At 46.9% G+C, this 18,970-nt stretch overlaps 2 protein-coding genes and 1 non-coding gene across 5 annotated transcripts; 2 read left to right on the forward strand and 1 right to left on the reverse strand.

The window, feature by feature from the left end:
• The first annotated feature begins 8,002 nt into the window (after positions 1-8,002).
• Positions 8,003-12,367, forward strand: LOC141021724 (uncharacterized). Its single transcript, XM_073497582.1, has 3 exons — positions 8,003-8,654; positions 10,063-10,922; positions 11,873-12,367. The coding sequence occupies exons 1-3, from the start codon at positions 8,003-8,005 to the stop codon at positions 12,365-12,367; spliced, it is 2,007 nt and encodes a 668-aa protein (XP_073353683.1).
• On the forward strand, positions 8,069-8,207 carry LOC120963674 (small nucleolar RNA Z247). The gene has a single exon (XR_005755424.1). It is a non-coding gene; the product is annotated as a small nucleolar RNA Z247 (small nucleolar RNA).
• A 2,551-nt stretch (positions 12,368-14,918) lies between the features above and the next one.
• LOC109733023 (protein ELF4-LIKE 4) lies at positions 14,919-16,795 on the reverse strand. 3 transcript variants are annotated; one of them, XM_020292225.4, is made up of 3 exons: positions 16,150-16,795; positions 15,981-16,054; positions 14,919-15,753 (listed from the first exon to the last, which is right to left on the reverse strand). In XM_020292225.4, exon 3 carries the CDS (start codon positions 15,686-15,688, stop codon positions 15,278-15,280), a length of 411 nt encoding a protein of 136 aa, XP_020147814.1. In that variant the 5' UTR covers positions 15,689-15,753; positions 15,981-16,054; positions 16,150-16,795; the 3' UTR covers positions 14,919-15,277. The 3 variants fall into 3 exon arrangements, with proteins under 3 accessions (XP_020147814.1, XP_045083576.1, XP_020147815.1); XM_045227641.2 differs by having other exon boundaries at positions 15,981-16,045; positions 16,150-16,778; XM_020292226.4 differs by lacking the exon at positions 15,981-16,054 and having other exon boundaries at positions 16,150-16,771.
• Positions 16,796-18,970: the final 2,175 nt, after the last annotated feature.

The raw sequence follows: 18,970 nt of genomic DNA on the forward strand, positions 1-18,970 counted from the left end.
CGGTCATGTCTGCATGTCTCCCGAACCCGTAGGGTCTACACACTTAAGGTTCGGTGACGCTAGGGTTGTAGAGATATGTGTATGCGGAAACCCGAAAGTTGTTCGGAGTCCCGGATGAGATCCCGGACGTCACAAGAGATTCCAGAATGGTCCGGAGGTGAAGAATTATATATAGGAAGTCAAGTTTCGGCCACCGGGAAAGTTTCGGGGGTTACCGGTATTGTACCGGGACCACCAGAAGGGTCCCGGGGGTCCACCGGGTGGGGCCACCTATCCCGGAGGGCCCCGTGGGCTGAAGTGGGAAGGGAACCAGCCACTGGTGGGCTGGGCACCCCCCCATGGGCCTCCCCCCATGCGCCTAGGGTTGGGAACCCTAGGGTGGGGGGCTTCCCACTTGCCTTGGGGGGCAAGGCACCCCCCTTGGCCGCCGCCCCCCACCCTAGATGGGTTTGGCCGGCACCCCCCCCCCTCCCAAGGGGGCCTATATAAAGGGGGGAGGGAGGGCAGCAACACAACAGCCTTGGGCGCCTCCCTCCTCCCCTGCAACACCTCTCTCTCTCGTATAAGCTCGGCGAAGCCCTGCCGACATCCCGCTGCATCCACCACCACGCCGTCGTGCTGCTGGATCTCCATCAACCTCTCCTTCCCCCCTTGCTGGATCAAGAAGGAGGAGACGTCGCTGCACCGTACGTGTGTTGAACGCGGAGGTGCCGTCCGTTCGGCACTCGGTCATCGGTGATTTGGATCACGGCGAGTACGACTCCGTCATCCACGTTCATTGGAACGCTTCCGCTCGCGATCTACAAGGGTATGTAGATGCACTCCTTTCCCCTCGTTGCTAGTAGACTCCATAGATGCATCTTGGTGAGCGTAGGAAAATTTTAAAATTATGCTACGATTCCCAACAGTGGCATCATGAGCCAGGCCTATGCGTAGTTACTATGCACGAGTAGAACACAAAGCAGTTGTGGGCGTTGAGTTTGCCAATTCTTCTTGCCGCTACTAGTCTTTTCTTGTTTCGGCGGCATTGTAGGATGAAGCGGCCCGGACCGACCTTACACGTACACTTACGTGAGACAGGTTCCACCGATTGACATGCACTAGTTGCATAAGGTGGCTAGCGGGTGTCTGTCTCTCCTACTTTAGTCAGAACGGATTCGATGAAAAGGGTCCTTATGAAGGGTAAATAGAAATTGGCAAATCACGTTGTGGTCATACGTAGGTAAGAAACGTTCTTGCTAGAAACCTACAAACCACGTAAAAACTTGCAACAACAATTAGAGGACGTCTAACTTGTTTTTTGCAGCATGTGTTATGTGATGTGATATGGCCAGAAGATGTGATGAATGATATTTGTGATGTATGAGATTGATCATATTCTTGTAATAGGAATCACGACTTGCATGTCGATGAGTATGACAACCGGCAGGAGCCATAGGAGTTGTCTTTATTATTATGCATGACCTGCGTGTCATTGAATAAAAGCTATGTAAATTACTTTACTTTGTTGCTAAACGCGTTAGCCATAGAAGTAGAAGTAATCGTTGGCGTGATGACTTCATGAAGACACAATGATGGAGATCATGATGATGGAGATCATGGTGTCATGCCGGTGACGAAGATGATCATGGTGCCCCGAAGATGGAGATCAAAGGAGCATAATGATATTGGCCATATCATGTCACTATTTGATTGCATGTGATGTTTATCATGTTTTTGCATCTTATTTGCTTAGAACGACGGTAGTAAATAAGATGATCCCTTATAATAATTTCAAGAAAGTGTTCACCCTAACTGTACACCGTTGCGAAGGTTCGTTGTTTCGAAGCACCACGTGATGATCGGGTGTGATAGATTCTAACGTTCGAATACAACGGGTGTTGACGAGCCTAGCATGTACAGACATGGCCTCGGAACACACGCAATACACTTAGGTTGACTTGACGAGCCTAGCATGTACAGACATGGCCTCGGAACACGGAGGACCGAAAGGTCGAGCATGAGTCGTATAGAAGATATGATCAACATGGAGATGTTCACCGATCTTGACTAGTCCGTCTCACGTGATGATCGGACACGGCCTAGTTGACTCGGATCATGTTTCACTTAGATGACTAGAGGGATGTCTATCTGAGTGGGAGTTCATTAAATAATTTGATTAGATGAACTTAATTATCATGAACTTAGTCTAAATCTTTACACTATGTCTTGTAGATCAAATGGCCCACGTTGTCCTCAATTTCAACGCGTTCCTAGAGAAAACCAAGCTGAAAGATGATGGCAGCAACTATACGGACTGGGTCCGGAACCTGAGGATCATCCTCATAGCAGCCAAGAAAGATTATGTCCTAGAAGCACCGCTAGGTGAAGCACCAATCCTAGAGAACCAAGACGTTATGAACGCTTGGTAGCAGCGTGCTGATGATTACTCCCTCGTTCAGTGCGGCATGCTTTACAGCTTAGAACCGGGTCTCCAAAAGCGTTTTGAGAAACATGGAGCATATGAGATGTTCGAGGAGCTGAAAATGGTTTTCCAAGCTCATGCCCGGGTCGAGAGATATGAAGTCTCCGACAAGTTCTTCAGCTGTAAAATGGAGGAGAATAGTTCTGTTAGTGAGCACATACTCAGAATGTCTGGGTTACACAACCGCTTATCCCAGCTGGGAGTCAATCTCCCGGATGACGCGGTCATTGACAGAATCCTCCAGTCGTTTCCACCAAGCTACAAGAGCTTTGTGATGAACTTCAATATGCAGGGGATGGAAAAGACCATTCCTGAGGTATATTCAATGCTGAAATCAGCGGAGGTGGAAATCAGAAAAGAACATCAAGTGTTGATGGTGAATAAAACCACTAAGTTCAAGAAGGGCAAGGGTAAGAAGAACTTCAAGAAGGACGGCAAGGGAGTTGCCGCGCCCGGTAAGCCAGTTACCGGGAAGAAGTCAAAGAATGGACCCAAGCCTGAAACTGAGTGCTTTTATTGTAAGGGAAGTGGTCACTGGAAGCGGAACTGCCCCAAATACTTAGCGGACAAGAAGGCCGGCAACACCAAAGGTATATGTGATATACATGTAATTGATGTGTACCATACCAGTACTCGTAGTAGCTCCTGGGTATTTGATACCGGTGCGGTTGCTCATATTTGTAACTCAAAACAGGAACTACGGAATAAACGGAGACTGGCGAAGGACGAGGTGACGATGCGCGTCGGGAATGGTTCCAAGGTCGATGTGATCGCCGTCGGCACGCTACCTCTGCATCTACCTACGGGATTAGTTTTAAACCTCAATAATTGTTATTTAGTGCCAGCTTTGAGAATGAACATTGTATCTGGATCTCGTTTAATTCGAGATGGCTACTCATTTAAATCCGAGAATAATGGTTGTTCTATTTATTTGAGAGATACGTTTTATGGTCATGCCCCGCTGGTCAATGGTTTATTTTTGATGAATCTCGAACGTGATGTTACACATGTTCATAGTGTGAATACCAAAAGATGTAAAGTTGATAACGATAGTCCCACATACTTGTGGCACTGCCGCCTTGGTCACATTGGTGTCAAGCGCATGAAGAAGCTCCATGCAGATGGACTTTTGGAGTCTCTTGATTACGAATCATTTGACACGTGCGAACCATGCCTCATGGGTAAGATGACCAAGACTCCGTTCTCCGAAACAATGGAGCGAGCAACCAACTTATTGGAAATCATACATACCGATGTGTGCGGTCTAATGAGTGTTGAGGCTCGCGGAGGATATAGTTATGTTCTTACTCTCACTGATGACTTAAGTAGATATGGGTATGTCTACCTAATGAAACACAAGTCTGAAACCTTTGAAAAGTTCAAGGAATTTCAGAGTGAGGTTGAGAATCAACGTGACAGGAGAATAAATTTCTTACGATCAGATCGTGGTGGAGAATATTTAAGTCACGAGTTTGGTGCACACTTAAGGAAATGTGGAATAGTTTCACAACTCACGCCGCCTGGAACACCTCAGAGAAACGGTGTGTCCGAACGTCGTAATCGCACTCTATTGGATATGGTGCGATCTATGATGTCTCTTACCGATTTACCGCTCTCATTTTGGGGTTATGCTTTAGAGACTGCCGCATTCACTTTAAATAGGGCTCCGTCGAAATCCGTTGAGACGACACCGTATGAATTATGGTTTGGAAAGAAACCTAAGCTGTCGTTTCTAAAAGTTTGGGGATGCGATGCTTATGTCAAGAAACTTCAACCTGAAAAGCTCGAACCCAAGTCGGAAAAATGCGTCTTCATAGGATACCCTAAGGAAACTATTGGGTATACCTTCTACCTCAGATCCGAAGGCAAGATCTTCGTTGCCAAGAACGGGTCCTTGCTGGAGAAGGAGTTTCTCTCGAAAGAATTGAGTGGGAGGAAAGTGGAACTTGATGAGGTGATAGTCACCCCTTCCGAACCGGAAAGTAGCGCAGCGCGGGAAAATGTTCCTGTGGTGCCTACACCGACTGGGGAGGAAGTTAATGATGATGATCATGAAGCTTCGGATCAAGTTGCTACTGAACTTCGTAGGTCCACAAGGACACGTTCCGCACCAGAGTGGTACGGCAACCCTGTCCTGGAAATCATGTTGTTAGACAACGGTGAACCTTCGAACTATGAAGAAGCGATGGCGGGCCCGGATTCTGACAAATGGCTAGAAGCCATGAAATCCGAGATAGGATCCATGTATGAAAACAAAGTATGGACTTTGACTGACTTGCCCGATGATCGGCGAGCCATAGAAAACAAATGGATCTTTAAGAAGAAGACGGACGCGGATGGTAATGTGACCATCTATAAGGCTCGACTTGTCGCTAAGGGTTATCGACAAGTTCAAGGGGTTGACTACGATGAGACTTTCTCACCCGTAGCGAAGCTGAAGTCCGTCCGAATCATGTTAGCAATTGCCGCATACTATGATTATGAGATATGGCAGATGGACGTCAAAACGGCATTCCTTAATGGCTTCCTTAAGGAAGAGTTGTATATGATGCAGCCGGAAGGTTTTGTCGATCCTAAGAATGCTAACAAAGTATGCAAGCTCCAGCGCTCAATCTATGGGCTGGTGCAAGCATCTCGGAGTTGGAACATTCGCTTTGATGAAATGATCAAAGCGTTTGGGTTTACACAGACTTATGGAGAAGCCTGTGTTTACAAGAAAGTGAGTGGGAGCTCTGTAGCATTTCTCATATTATATGTGGATGACATATTATTGATGGGAAATGATATAGAATTCTTGGAAAGTATAAAGGCCTATTTGAATAAGTGTTTTTCAATGAAGGACCTTGGAGAAGCTGCTTTTATATTAGGCATCAAGATCTATAGAGATAGATCAAGACGCCTCATTGGTCTTTCACAAAGTACATACCTTGACAAGATATTGAAGAAGTTCAATATGGATCAGTCCAAGAAGGGGTTCTTGCCTGTATTGCAAGGTGTGCAATTGAGCACGGCTCAATGCCCGACCACGGCAGAAGATATAGAAAAGATGAGTGTCATCCCCTATGCCTCGGCCATAGGGTCTATTATGTATGCCATGCTGTGTACCAGACCTGATGTAAACCTTGCCGTAAGTTTGGTAGGAAGGTACCAAAGTAATCCCGGCATGGAACACTGGACAGCGGTCAAGAATATCCTGAAGTACCTGAAAAGGACTAAGGATATGTTTCTCGTTTATGGAGGTGACGAAGAGCTCGTCGTAAAGGGTTACGTCGACGCTAGCTTCGACACAGATCTGGATGACTCGAAGTCACAAACCGGATACGTGTATATTTTGAATGGAGGAGCAGTAAGCTGGTGCAGTTGCAAGCAAAGCGTCGTGGCGGGATCTACATGTGAAGCGGAGTACATGGCAGCCTCGGAGGCAGCACAGGAAGCAGTCTGGATGAAGGAGTTCATTACCGACCTAGGGGTGATTCCCAATGCGTCGGGCCCGATGACTCTCTTCTGTGACAACACTGGAGCTATTGCCCTTGCGAAGGAGCCCAGGTTTCACAGGAAGACCAGGCATATCAAGCGTCGCTTCAACTCCATTCGTGAAAGTGTTCAAAATGGAGACATAGATATTTGTAAAGTACATACGGACCTGAATGTAGCAGATCCGTTGACTAAACCTCTCCCTAGAGCAAAACATGATCAACACCAGGACGCAATGGGTGTTCGATTCATCACAATGTAACTAGATTATTGACTCTAGTGCAAGTGGGAGACTGTTGGAAATATGCCCTAGAGGCAATAATAAATGGTTATTATTATATTTCTTTGTTCATGGTAATTGTCTATTGTTCATGCTATAATTGTATTGTCCGGAAATCGTAATACATGTGTGAATACATAGACCACAACGTGTCCCTAGTAAGCCTCTAGTTGACTAGCTCGTTGATCAACAGATAGTCATGGTTTCCTGACTATGGACATTGGATGTCATTGATAACGGGATCACATCATTAGGAGAATGATGTGATGGACAAGACCCAATCCTAAGCATGGCATAAAAGATCGTGTAGTTTCGTTTGCTAGAGCTTTTCCAATGTAAAGTATCTTTTCCTTAGACCATGAGATCGTGCAACTCCTGGATACCGTAGGAGTGCTTTGGGTGTGCCAAACGTCACAACGTAACTGGGTGACTATAAAGGTGCACTACGGGTATCTCCGAAAGTGTCTGTTGGGTTGGCACGGATCGAGACTGGGATTTGTCACTCCGTGTGACGGAGAGGTATCTCTGGGCCCACTCGGTAATGCATCATCATAATGAGCTCAATGTGACTAAGGCGTTAGTCACGGGATCATGCATTGCGGTACGAGTAAAGAGACTTTCCGGTAACGAGATTGAACAACGTATTGGGATACCGACGATCGAATCTCGGGCAAGTAACATACCGATTGACAAAGGGAATTGCATACGGGATTGATTGAATCCTCGACATCGTGGTTCATCCGATGAGATCATCGTGGAACATGTGGGAGCCAACATGGGTATCAAGATCCCGCTGTTGGTTATTGACCGGAGAGGCGTCTCGGTCATGTCTGAATGTCTCCCGAACCCGTAGGGTCTACACACTTAAGGTTCGGTGACGCTAGGGTTGTAGAGATATGTGTATGCGGAAACCCGAAAGTTGTTCGGAGTCCCGGATGAGATCCCGGACGTCACGAGAGATTCCGGAATGGTCCGGAGGTGAAGAATTATATATAGGAAGTCAAGTTTCGGCCACCGGGAAAGTTTCGGGGGTTACCGGTATTGTACCGGGACCACCGGAAGGGTCCCGAGGGTCCATCAGGTGGGGCCACCTATCCCGGAGGGCCCCGTGGGCTGAAGTGGGAAGGGAACCAGCCCCTAGTGAGCTGGGCGCCCCCCCATGGGCCTCCCCCATGCGCCTAGGGTTGGGAACCCTAGGGTGGGGGGCTTCCCACTTGCCTTGGGGGGCAAGGCACCCCCCTTGGCCGCCGCCCCCCACCCTAGATGGGTTTGGCCGGCGCCCCCCCCCCTCCCAAGGGGGCCTATATAAAGGGGGGGAGGGAGGGCAGCAACACAACAGCCTTGGGCGCCTCCGTCCTCCCCTGCAACACCTCTCTCTCTCGTATAAGCTCGGCGAAGCCCTGCCGACATCCCGCTGCATCCACCACCACGCCGTCGTGCTGCTGGATCTCCATCAACCTCTCCTTCCCCCTTGCTGGATCAAGAAGGAGGAGACGTCACTGCACCGTACGTGTGTTGAACGCGGAGGTGCCGTCCGTTCGGCACTCGGTCATCGGTGATTTGGATCACGGCGAGTACGACTCCGTCATCCACGTTCATTGGAACGCTTCCACTCGCGATCTACAAGGGTATGTAGATGCACTCCTTTCCCCTCGTTGCTAGTAGACTTCATAGATGCATCTTGGTGAGCGTAGGAAAATTTTAAAATTATGCTACGATTCCCAACAACGCAAGCGCAGATCGTCAACACCCGCATCGCCCTCGCCAATCTGTACAAAGGGAACATGGGCATGCCGAAGTATCTGGCGAAGATCAAAGCCTTCGCCGATGAGATCGCCTGCACCGGTGATCCCCTCTCTGAAGGAGAGCTAACCTCCTATGTGCTCAAAGGGCTGGACATCGAGTATAACCCTGTGATCTCAGCCCTGGCTGCACATATCGAGCCGGTGACCGTCCAGGAGCTTTACAACCAGTTGCTAAGCTTTGAAGCTCGCATGAATCTGCTACAAGGTAACAATCTCCGCCAGTCATCAGTTAACTCTGTCACACGTGGTCGCGGCACTGGAGGCCGAGGCCGTGGTCACCGCGGTCACCAGGGGTGCGGGCGCGGCAACGGCAACAACAGCGGGCGTGGGCGCGCCAACAACTCTGGCCCATGCCCCTCCGGCGCCTCCTACTCCAACACCAGGCCGCGTTGCCAGCTCTGCCAAAAGTCAGGACATGAGGTGAAAGACTGTTGGCACCACTACGATGAAGATTACGTGCCCGAAAAGCGCCACGTAGCTGCAGCCATCAGGGAGCAAGAAGAAGCTGGAGACACCATCTGGTATGCTGATTCTAGAGCCACAGATCATGTCACCAGCGAGTTGGAGAAGCTTGCAAATCGAGAAAGATACTATGGCAATGATCAGATAAACACCGCCGCAAGTGGAGGAGGTATGGACATATGTCACATTGGTCAATCCTCTATTAATTTCCCTAATGTTAAACGTGATCTTCTTCTAAAGGATGCCCTTCATGTTCCACAAGCCAACAAAAATCTTGCTTCCATGTCTCGTTTGTCCGCTGATAATAACATCTTCTTTGAAACTCATCCCAAGTATTTTTTCATCAATGATCGAGCAACGAGGGAGCTCCTCCATCACGGTAGATGCGTCGGTGGTCTATATCCTATCACATCAAGAGCTTTTAGCCGCAAGCGTCATCGCCAAGTCTACTTCATCGTCAAGCCATCCTTAGAGAGGTGGCATCAAAGATTAGGTCATCCTTCATTAAAAATAGTTGATCAAGTAGTGAATAAAGGCAATCTTCAATTGTCTAGTCGTGAGAATAAAGAGTCTGTTTGTGATGCTTGTCAATGTGCCAAGAGTCACCAACTCCCCTATCCTAGATCAAATAGTGTGTGTCATGCTCCGTTGGAACTGATATTCAGTGATGTATGGGGTCATGCCAGAGATTCCTTCGGAAGAAAGAAATATTATGTTAGCTTCATTGATGATTATAGTAAGTTTACATGGATATACTTACTTAAGTTCAAATCCGAAGTTTTCTCTGTCTTCCAAGAATTCCAAAAACTTGTTGAGCGTCAATTTAACAAGAAAATCATTACAGTCTAGAGTGACTGGGGAGGAGAGTATGAGAAACTCAACTCCTTCTTTCGAAGCATAGGCATTGAGCATCATGTTTCGTGTCCCCATGCACACCAACAGAATGGTTCTGCCGAACGCAAACACCGTCACATCATTGAAGTTGGTCTTTCCCTTCTTGCTCATGCATCTATGCCTCTAAAATATTGGGATGAAGCTTTCATCGCCGCCACTTATCTTATCAATCGTTTGCCTAGTAAGGTTATTGGAAACACAACTCCCTTAGAACGATTGTTTCATCAAAAACCAGATTATAATTCCCTCAAAGTTTTTGGTTGTGCATGCTATCCGAATCTTCGTCCATATAATCGCCACAAACTAGAGTTTCGGTCCACTCAATGTGTCTTCCTTGGCTATAGCAGTCTTCATAAGGGCTACAAGTGTCTAGAAGTTTCAACTGGACGCATCTACATCTCTCGGGATGTGATTTTTTGATGAAACTATTTTCCCTTTTCCCAAACTTCATCCAAATGCGGGAGCCCTTCTTCGAGCTGAAATCTCTCTTCTCTCGGATTCTTTGCCACGTACTGATCACAGGGGAGAATTAATAGAACATGATCATGTGTCTAGTCCGGAAGAAAATTCAGAAACTAATGAAAAAAATGCAGCTTTTGGCTATGATTTTATGTGTGCAGAAGAGGACGAAAACCGCGCTGGATCCGATGCAGATTTGGTGCAGAACTGCGGTTCCTGAGAAGGCACGCGGTCCCAGGATGATAGCCGCGCGCGATCCCAGGCTGACAGCCCTGTCGCTCGGCGCGTAGCGGCGTTCCCCGCGTCTCCTGAGGCGCCAAGTGGTGGGACAAGTCCACCTGCTGAGTCCGTGGCCGACCGAGGTCCAGGTGTGGACCCAGACGGCGCGGGGCGCAGCCCGTCTGCACACGCTGCATGGGAGCCGGCACGCTCTGGGGCCGACAGCCCGACCAGGGTGGACCCCGCCAACAGTGCCATGCGGAGCTCCCCTGCTGAGGCGTCTGGTACGAGGCAGATCTCGCCGGATCCCGTGCCCACCTTGGATCTGGAGCCCTGCGGCGCGGCAGTCCAGGCTGATTCGGCTGGATCTTCTGCGGCCGGTTCTGGCGATGTAGAAACTGCAACAACTGCTACACGTGTGTCACCGAAAATTCCTCAGCGCCATACCAGGTCAAAATCTGGATTATTCAAGCCTAAGGAATACAAGGACGGAAGAGTAAGGTATGATCCTCGCAAGTATGCTTTCCTCACTAGTTCAGGTGAACCTACTCATTTAGCCGAAGCTCTTGCTCACAAAGAATGCAAAGGGGCTATGGACAATGAATACCAAGCACTCATGAAAAATAAAACATGGCATCTTGTACCACCAACAAAGGGAAAGAATTTGATTGATTGCAAGTGGGTTTATAAGATTAAAAGAAAGTCTGATGGAAGTATAGATAGATACAAGGCCAGATTGGTTGCAAATGGGTTTAAACAAAGATTTGGAATTGATTATGAGGATACCTTTAGCCCTGTTGTTAAGGAAGCTGCTATTCGACTTGTATTATCTATTGCTATTTCCAGAGGGTGGATCTTACGTCAGGTAGACGTCCAGAACGCGTTTTTTCATGGTGTTCTTGAGGAAGAAGTGTTCATGCGGCAACCACCAGGGTATGAAAACAAAAGCACACCTCATTTTGTCTGTAAGTTAGACAAAGCTTTGTATGGCTTAAAACAGGCCCCAAGAGCCTGGTATTCCAGGTTGAGCACTCAGTTACAACAACTTGGCTTTATTCGAAGCAAGGCAGATACCTCATTATTCTTCTATCACAAAGGCAACATCTCTATGTTTGTTCTTGTTTATGTTGATGATATCATTGTTGCTAGTTCCGTGACCTTAATGTGGAGTTTGCACTCAAAGATTTGGGTGATCTTCATTATTTTCTTGGTATAGAAGTAAAACAAATCAAGGATGGAATACTTCTTACACAAGAGAAATACTCCCTCCGTTCCTTGATATAAGGTGTATAGATTTTTGAGAAAAAATCCGAAATATAAGGTGTATTGCGTTGCACCACTTGTTTGAATAATTTTTTTAGGGATTTGATTACATTTCCTTATATTATGCAAGGTCCTCTATTTTCTCATGTCAATTAGTCAGGTGTAATCTCGCCCAAAACTTGTAAAATTTACCCTCCACGTGTGTTCTTTAATTTCCGTGCCATAAACTATACACCCTATATTCAGGAACGTAGGGAGTACACCACAGATATTCTGAGAAGGGTAGGACTGGAACATTGCAAACCAGTAAGTACACCAATTTCCACTACTGAGAAACTTACAATTGAAGGAGGTGAATTACTTGGACCAAGTGATGCAACGAACTATAGGAGTAGTGTTGGTGCTCTACACTATTTAACGTTGACTAGGCCTGATATTTCATATTCTGTCAACAAAGTGTGTCAGTTTTTGCATGCACCAAGTACAGTTCATTGGACTGCGGTAAAAAGAATTCTGAGGTATCTAAAGTTTACAATGGGACTTGGAATCAAGATTGTTAAGTCATCATCCATGCTAGTTAGTGCATACTCAGATGCTGACTGGGCAGGGTGCCCTGATGATAGAAGGTCAACAGGTGGTTTTGCTGTATTTCTGGGATCAAACCTTGTGTCATGGAGTGCAAGGAAACAGGCTACTGTGTCAAGGTCTAGTACTGAAGTAGAATACAAAGCTCTTGCTAATGCAACTGCCGAAGTTATGTGGATTCAGACTCTTCTATATGAGTTGGGAATCAAAACTCCACAAGCTGCAAGGTTGTGGTGTGACAACATTGGTGCAACCTACCTTTCAGCGAATCCTGTGTTCCATGCACGTACAAAACACATAGAAGTTGATTTTCATTTTGTGAGAGAAAGAGTAGCACGAAAGCTACTTGACATCAAGTTTATTCCCACAGGAGATCAACTTGCTGATGGCTTCACCAAACCACTTACTACGAGGAGACTGAATGAGTTCAAGTACAATCTAAACCTAGAGAAATTTTCATAGGTTTGGATTGAGGGAGGATGTTAGAATAGAGTTTGTAGAGATAGTTGTTTAAACTGTATTCTGTTCCTATCTCTTCTTCTGTTCTGTTCTTCCTCTCCAAGTTATATCTCCCTCTCTTGATGTATTCTGGAAGTATCCTAGCGATATTCCAAACCTTGTAAGCCACGGCAATCCTTTCATAAATATACATGCGGCCCGAGTAAAGGGTTCAACGCTTCCTATCAAATCTTACACTCCCTTCTAACAGATGCTTCCATGGAAGGAACAACGCTAAGAGTGTCACCATCGCTGATCCAACAAGTCAGATTTAGGTTTTCACGTGGAAAGGAGAACTCAAGGATGGAGAGGTGTCAAACTCCTCCATGATGCCTCCAACAAAGAAAACAAAAATTGTCATCACCTGCAACAAGCAATTGCATGACTTTCGTCCAGACAAACTGCAAACCAATGTCGGACACACCCATCACCGGATATGAGCCGCACGTCCTAGCCCGAGCGCAAGAGCGAGCCACTAGAGGAAACGTGCTCTAGATCCGAGGGTTAGAGCGTTATTAGACTGAGCAACCTAGGCCATTGCAGGCTGCTGACCAGGAGGTCCTCGCTAGGGCACCGACTCGTATACTCTGCTTTCTGCTAGCCGCCATGGCCCCACCTCGTGCCAACCAGCCACCACACGACCTTGCGCCACTAGATCCGCCAACCACAGCCGGGTGACCTGCAGACCTCGCCCACCAGCAGACGCCAGATCCACAACATCCCTGGCCAAGATCGCCTTGCCGAGCACTTCGCACGCCTCCCGGCTGAACAACTCGTCGGGACAAAGCGCTACCCGACTGTGTTGCTCGCCGGGTCAGCGCCGGAAGGAAACGCCTCGCCGCTGCTCTCCTCAAAAGCATGGCTAGATTTTTCACCGGACAGCTCAGGCTACAGCGAGGGAAGGATGGATGAATAATGGGAGGTGGAGTCTAGGTCGGACTCGCCGCCTGTGTCGACTAGAGGGAGCCACGTGTTTTCCCTTTCTACATTATATTAAAGCTGGCCAAATGGGCCGGGTCAACCAGGCCGGCCCGCGAGCTCGCCGGCACGGCCCACATGGGCCAGGCACGGCACGGGCTAAACGGGCCGGGCCCAACACACGGCACGCCCTGGGCCATGCTTGGGCTGCTAGGCTGAGCAGGCAGGCCGGCACGCAGACCCGATTATCTTTTATTTTTTTATATATCCCTATATAGCCAGGTAAAAATTGGCTAAAAAACATACAATGAGCCAAATAGCAGTCAGACTAGCGTGCCTGAGCAGCTGGACCGTGCCTGGGCTGCAGGCTGCAGCACGCGCGCCGGCACGGCATTACCCGTATAATAATCGTGCCTAGGCGGGCCGGGCCGGGCTGTGCCAGGCACGATTACAATCGGCCGGGCCATGCCGGGCCGGCCCATCCCGTTTAGCCAGCTATGTTCTACATCAGGAGTAATAGTGCATGTGCAATGCACATTAATACTCCCTCCGTTCCTAAATACTTGTCTTTCTAGGCATTTCAAATGACTATCACATACAGATGTATGTAGACATATTTTAGAGTGTAAATTCACTCATTTTACTCCGTATGTAGTCACTTGTTGAAATGCCTAGAAAGACAAGTATTTAGGAACGGAAGGAGTATAAGATAAGATACTAATTGTATTGCGCGTTAGTATTAGGCAAGATCCAAGTTGCATGTTTGTTGACATTAGATATAAAATGCATGTTAATATTAGGTAAAAACTGGTTAATGTTGACATTAATATTGGGCATAATAATATTAAAAAGCCGAGGTGCTAAATACCAGGGCGACATAGACCGTTGAATAGATGCAATTCAACGGGTGAGATTTGTTGGATCTCAAGAACTCTCATATATCGATATAGATATAGATAAAGAGGTAGATTACTTTTTGGGTTTGTTACCGTAGACAGATAACAAATGGGCACCCATTGACACTATTCAGCATGCCAAATCAGTGGTCAACAAGGTTCGTATGCTTAGATCAGGGACCGAGCAAGATGCCACACACACAGGCCAGAGGCCACTGTCTCAAATAAGATTCTGGCCATGGTTTTGTAAACTATGATTGGCAGCCCAAAAATTATTGCAACCTTTTTTTTCTGTCCTCCTCCTGCCGCTGATGATGTCCAGCATCTTGCAGATGCCCACTAGAAAGAAAGAACACCCCCATGTTATTTTTTGGCTACTTGGGCATGCACAAAAGGAGAACCTTATCTACACTCCACCAACTCATCAGATGATGAGTGAGCTGATCTAGCAGTAGAAGCAAGTCGTCATCAAACTTTTCATCATGGTTTGCAACAGGACAGAAGGGAAAGATGACAGGGGAGAAGGGGGGGAGCAGCAGCAGATTGGTAAAAGCTGTAAAGCTTTGCACTTTGCATCAGTACATGCGAATTTCAGGATCAACATGGTCCATCCCAATCCAAGGGCAACGGTATTTTAATTTTCCCCTCACAAATCACCTAGAGAAAGATAGTTTCAAATTACCAAAGTAAGAAGAAAATACTACTCAAGAACTCCCAGATCTCTCAGATTAACTGTATACCTGGCTGGCATACCTGAGATCAGCCAGGTGACTAGATTCTACATGTAGTAAGGCTGCAGATTATCAAGAACTGGTGTTTTTTGCTCATCGTCACATGGACTTGTACAGAAAAGTTATTTTTTTTTCTCACCATCAGGGTTGAAGAAGCACTTTGCGGCAAAGAAGAAGAAGAAGCACGGCAAGAAGTTAAGCAAGGAAGAACTAGCCTAGTACTAGTAGTAAGTAGGAGTAGCAAACATCTCATCAGTAACTCACATCCTTCCTCGCTAGCTGCTACACAGCATCCATGGCGATGCCAAGTACCATCCGGTCGGGCCAAGCTAGCCGGGCCGGACGCGCTTCTGTCCGGCGGCGGCGGCGCGGCCGGCGGCATCGGAGGAGCGCAGCGTGCCCGAGGAGTCGCCCTCCGAGGAGCCGCCGTCCATGGCGGCGCCACGGTGCGCGAAGGAGGCAGAGAGGTCGGCGTAGAGGCCGACGACGCGGCGGATGTTGTTGTTGAGCTCCCGGATGAGGCCGACGTTGCGGGTGAGGCTGTCCGGCGCCCGGGACTCGTGGTTCTGGTTGATCTCGGAGATGAGCATCCGGTTCTGGTCCAGGATGCTCTGCACCTGTACGAAGCTCTTGTGGAACGTCTGGATCAGCTTCCCGTCCACCACCTGGTGGTGCCCCCCTCCGCCGCCGCCGCCGCCGCCGCCTCCATTGCCCATCCCCGAGAAGCTCTCGCCTTCCATCCCTTTCTCCCTCTCCAAACTCACTCTTGTTGATTCTTCTTCACCAGAGCTAGCTAGAGTGTCCCCTGAAATTGACCCATAAATTACAAAATTAGTTGGCTAAACTTTGCATTTATGTGGGGATCGGGCTGTACTGGAAACAAATAAAGACCCATCAAGAACATCTAGTCTACTAGCACAAAGAATAAATGTGCGGGTATTGTACTAGTACAAGGCAATACTAGCACGCAATCGAGGCAGCGGGTTGCATGTGAAAACCAGTGTGAAGATGAAACCCAAGACAATAAATCACCTCTGAATTTCCTCCTAGAAAATAAAATCCAAGCATCAGGGGAGCCGGCCGGCTGGCTCTATCATCTAGAATGGCTGCAAGTTTCAACAAGTTGAAATAGGGGGGGGGGGGGGGGGGGGGGGAGTGAGAAAAGCAACATAAAAAGAAGGGAAAGATTTATACGACTCACCAAAACAAATGTTATCCCGCAGAAACCTTTGCAATTAAGATGAGAAAAAGGTGGGAGGAAACCCAGGATGATAGAGAGGGGATGGAATCTATCGGGAAGTGTTTGGGGAGAGAGGAAGGGCCTGAGGTGAAATCATGGCCATCTCCATGTCCTTGCCCACCTTTTTATTCCTCTCTCTGTCCCTCTTTCTTCTCCCAGGAAAAAACACACACACAAGGAGAGAGAGAGAGAGAGGGAGAGAAGAAGAGATGGGAGGACAAGCAAGCCTTTCCCAATGACCAAAAGCTGGCCCCAATCGCATAAATATATAGAGGGGGCTGCCTACTGCTTGGTCCCTTCCGCTTTCTGCCCACATTTGCATGCACCAAAACAAGAGACTCCCTGATGAGCTGCATAAATATATGGAGTACTAATCAACCCATAATCCAATCTTTGCCAGGAGGGGCCCTCCCTCCCGTGGGCAGAATAATGCCAAGAGTGGGAACTGAAAGCAGCAGCACCGAACGATAAAGAAGAAGAACAAGCTGGATTTTATTGCCCCAAACAAGGCAACAAATCGCCTCAAGAACTACCAAGCAGCCAAAACAGAGATTGCAATCCCTGATGAGACGACAAGTCCAGGGATGCAGCGGCCCCTCAAAAAAGAAGTCCAGGGATGCAGCGGTGCCAGGCAGGAATGGGAACCAGACAGAGAAATTCTAAGAGGAACAAACCAAGAAGGATGCGGTTCAGTAACCCTCCACAAGTCCGAATTATCTTGACAGGTTTTTTTCTTTTCTTTTTTGAGAACAATTATCTTGACAGGTGAATCGGTGGAATTTGGAGGATTCTCTTCCAGCACCACTTGGGCTACTGCCCAAACAGGAGTTGATGTTGTTAAAAAAAAAAACAGCAGTTGATCTGATCCTTCCGGTGCAGGTGTAGGAAAGGTTAGAAAAAACAACTTTTGTATCGCTGGATATGCAGGTGTAGAAAATACAACTTTTGCATCTCCCAGATGCAAGAGACGGAGATGTAATTCTGTTTTGGAAGACGTATCAGATTACAAACTGAGGACGGGGCGTGGACGGTGGGAAATAGGGTGGGGCTCGAAGTCTGGCGAGCACCGCGTTGAGATTCGTACTGCCAGATGGCGCACGCGGGACCGGGTCTCCCGATCGGCTTCGTACGACCCGGTCGTACCAGATTTTTTTCCAACACATCGGGATGGTAGGATGGGAATGTTATCTTGTAGTATGTGCCGACATGGCTAGTGGGCGCGCGAGCGCCCAGTGATAGGAACTAGCGCTCATCCAAATATGGAAAAGAGTAACTGACGCGCATGACCGCAGTTCACTAAAAAAGAAACCATATCCTCGCGTGCATTTATTTGGGGATCCAAACAGTTTAAAAAACTGTAACTTCTGATTTAAGTGTCGAAATTCAATTTCGTTTTCACAGTTGGCTTTTTCGTGACGAGTTTTTCGAAACTAGATCTCATATAGATAGATTTCGTTGAATTTTTTTCGAGGCAACTTTGGATACGATGAAGGCAACTTTAGTGCTATTTTTTTCCCAGTAGGACCGCCTATTAGGTTGGTTGTGTAAAAAAAATGAGAAAACTACACACAATATGATGCACCTTCTACATATGGAAAAGTCTAAGTTCACCATCGACGGAGCTATTGGAGGCGAAACAAGGACAATAACTTTTAGATCGTTATGCACTTGAGTATGACCTAAAAAAGCAATTTTTGGGTGTTTCGTGCAATTTCAGTGCATTCAACAAGCAACTCATGTGTGTTTCCTATTGGTTGGTTTGTGTAAAATGAGAAAATCAAGAAAATGTGTGCAAGTCCAACTCATCTTGTGTGTATATGCAACTATATACATCTGCATATAGCAATTGTTCTAGCAAACTCTAAGCAACTGCCCCCCCCCCCCTAGCAGAAATCCACACAACTGTTCTAGCAAGATGTAAAGCTACCATTCCTAGCAAAAAAATCTAAGCAATTGTCCGAGCAAATCTAAGCAATTGTAATACCAAAACGCAATGCAAAATTGTTTATAGCAAAACCAAGCAAATGTATTACCAAACAACAATGCAAAATTATTCTAGCATAACCGAGCAACTATCCTACAAAACCAAGCCACACAACTGTTCTAGCAAGATCTAAAGCTACCATTCCTAGCAAAAAATCTAAGCAATTGTCCGAGCAAATCTAAGCAATTGTAATACCAAAACGCAATGCAAAATTGTTTATAGCAAAACCAAGCAAATGTATTACCAAACAACAATGCAAAATTATTCTAGCATAACCGAGCAACTATCCTACAAAACCAAGCAACTATACTATCTAATCCAAACAACTGCATTACTAAATAACAACTATGAAAAAATTGTCCTAGCAAAACCAAGCAACTGTCCCTAGCATTCCTACTTAGATTGTTTACTTTAGACAGAAAAACATATGACCAACTTGAATAGCCTTTGTGGACAGCTATCTTACCCTCTCCCCTCCCCATGCAACTTATCTATTCTAACAAAAATCCAAAACAAGTCAATTACAAAGAAAACACAAAATGAAAATTGTTGTAGCAAAATAATCCAAGCAACTGTCTACCAAAACAAAGCAACTATATTACAAAAAACACAAATGCAAAAACCTGTTCCAAACGAATCCAAGCAACTGTCCCAACAAATCACGAGAACTTGACAATGATAGTTACTTGCCTAACAATGATGCCCGGTTTGCATGTCATCGCTAATTAGTTGGCTACGATACTAGGACAAGTTGTCTGTCGGTGTAGCTCATGCTGCATGTACTCTGAAACATAGTGT

This window comes from Aegilops tauschii, chromosome 4, assembly GCF_002575655.3.
Source record: "Aegilops tauschii subsp. strangulata cultivar AL8/78 chromosome 4, Aet v6.0, whole genome shotgun sequence".
In the NCBI taxonomy this organism is placed as follows: Eukaryota; Viridiplantae; Streptophyta; class Magnoliopsida; order Poales; family Poaceae; genus Aegilops; species Aegilops tauschii.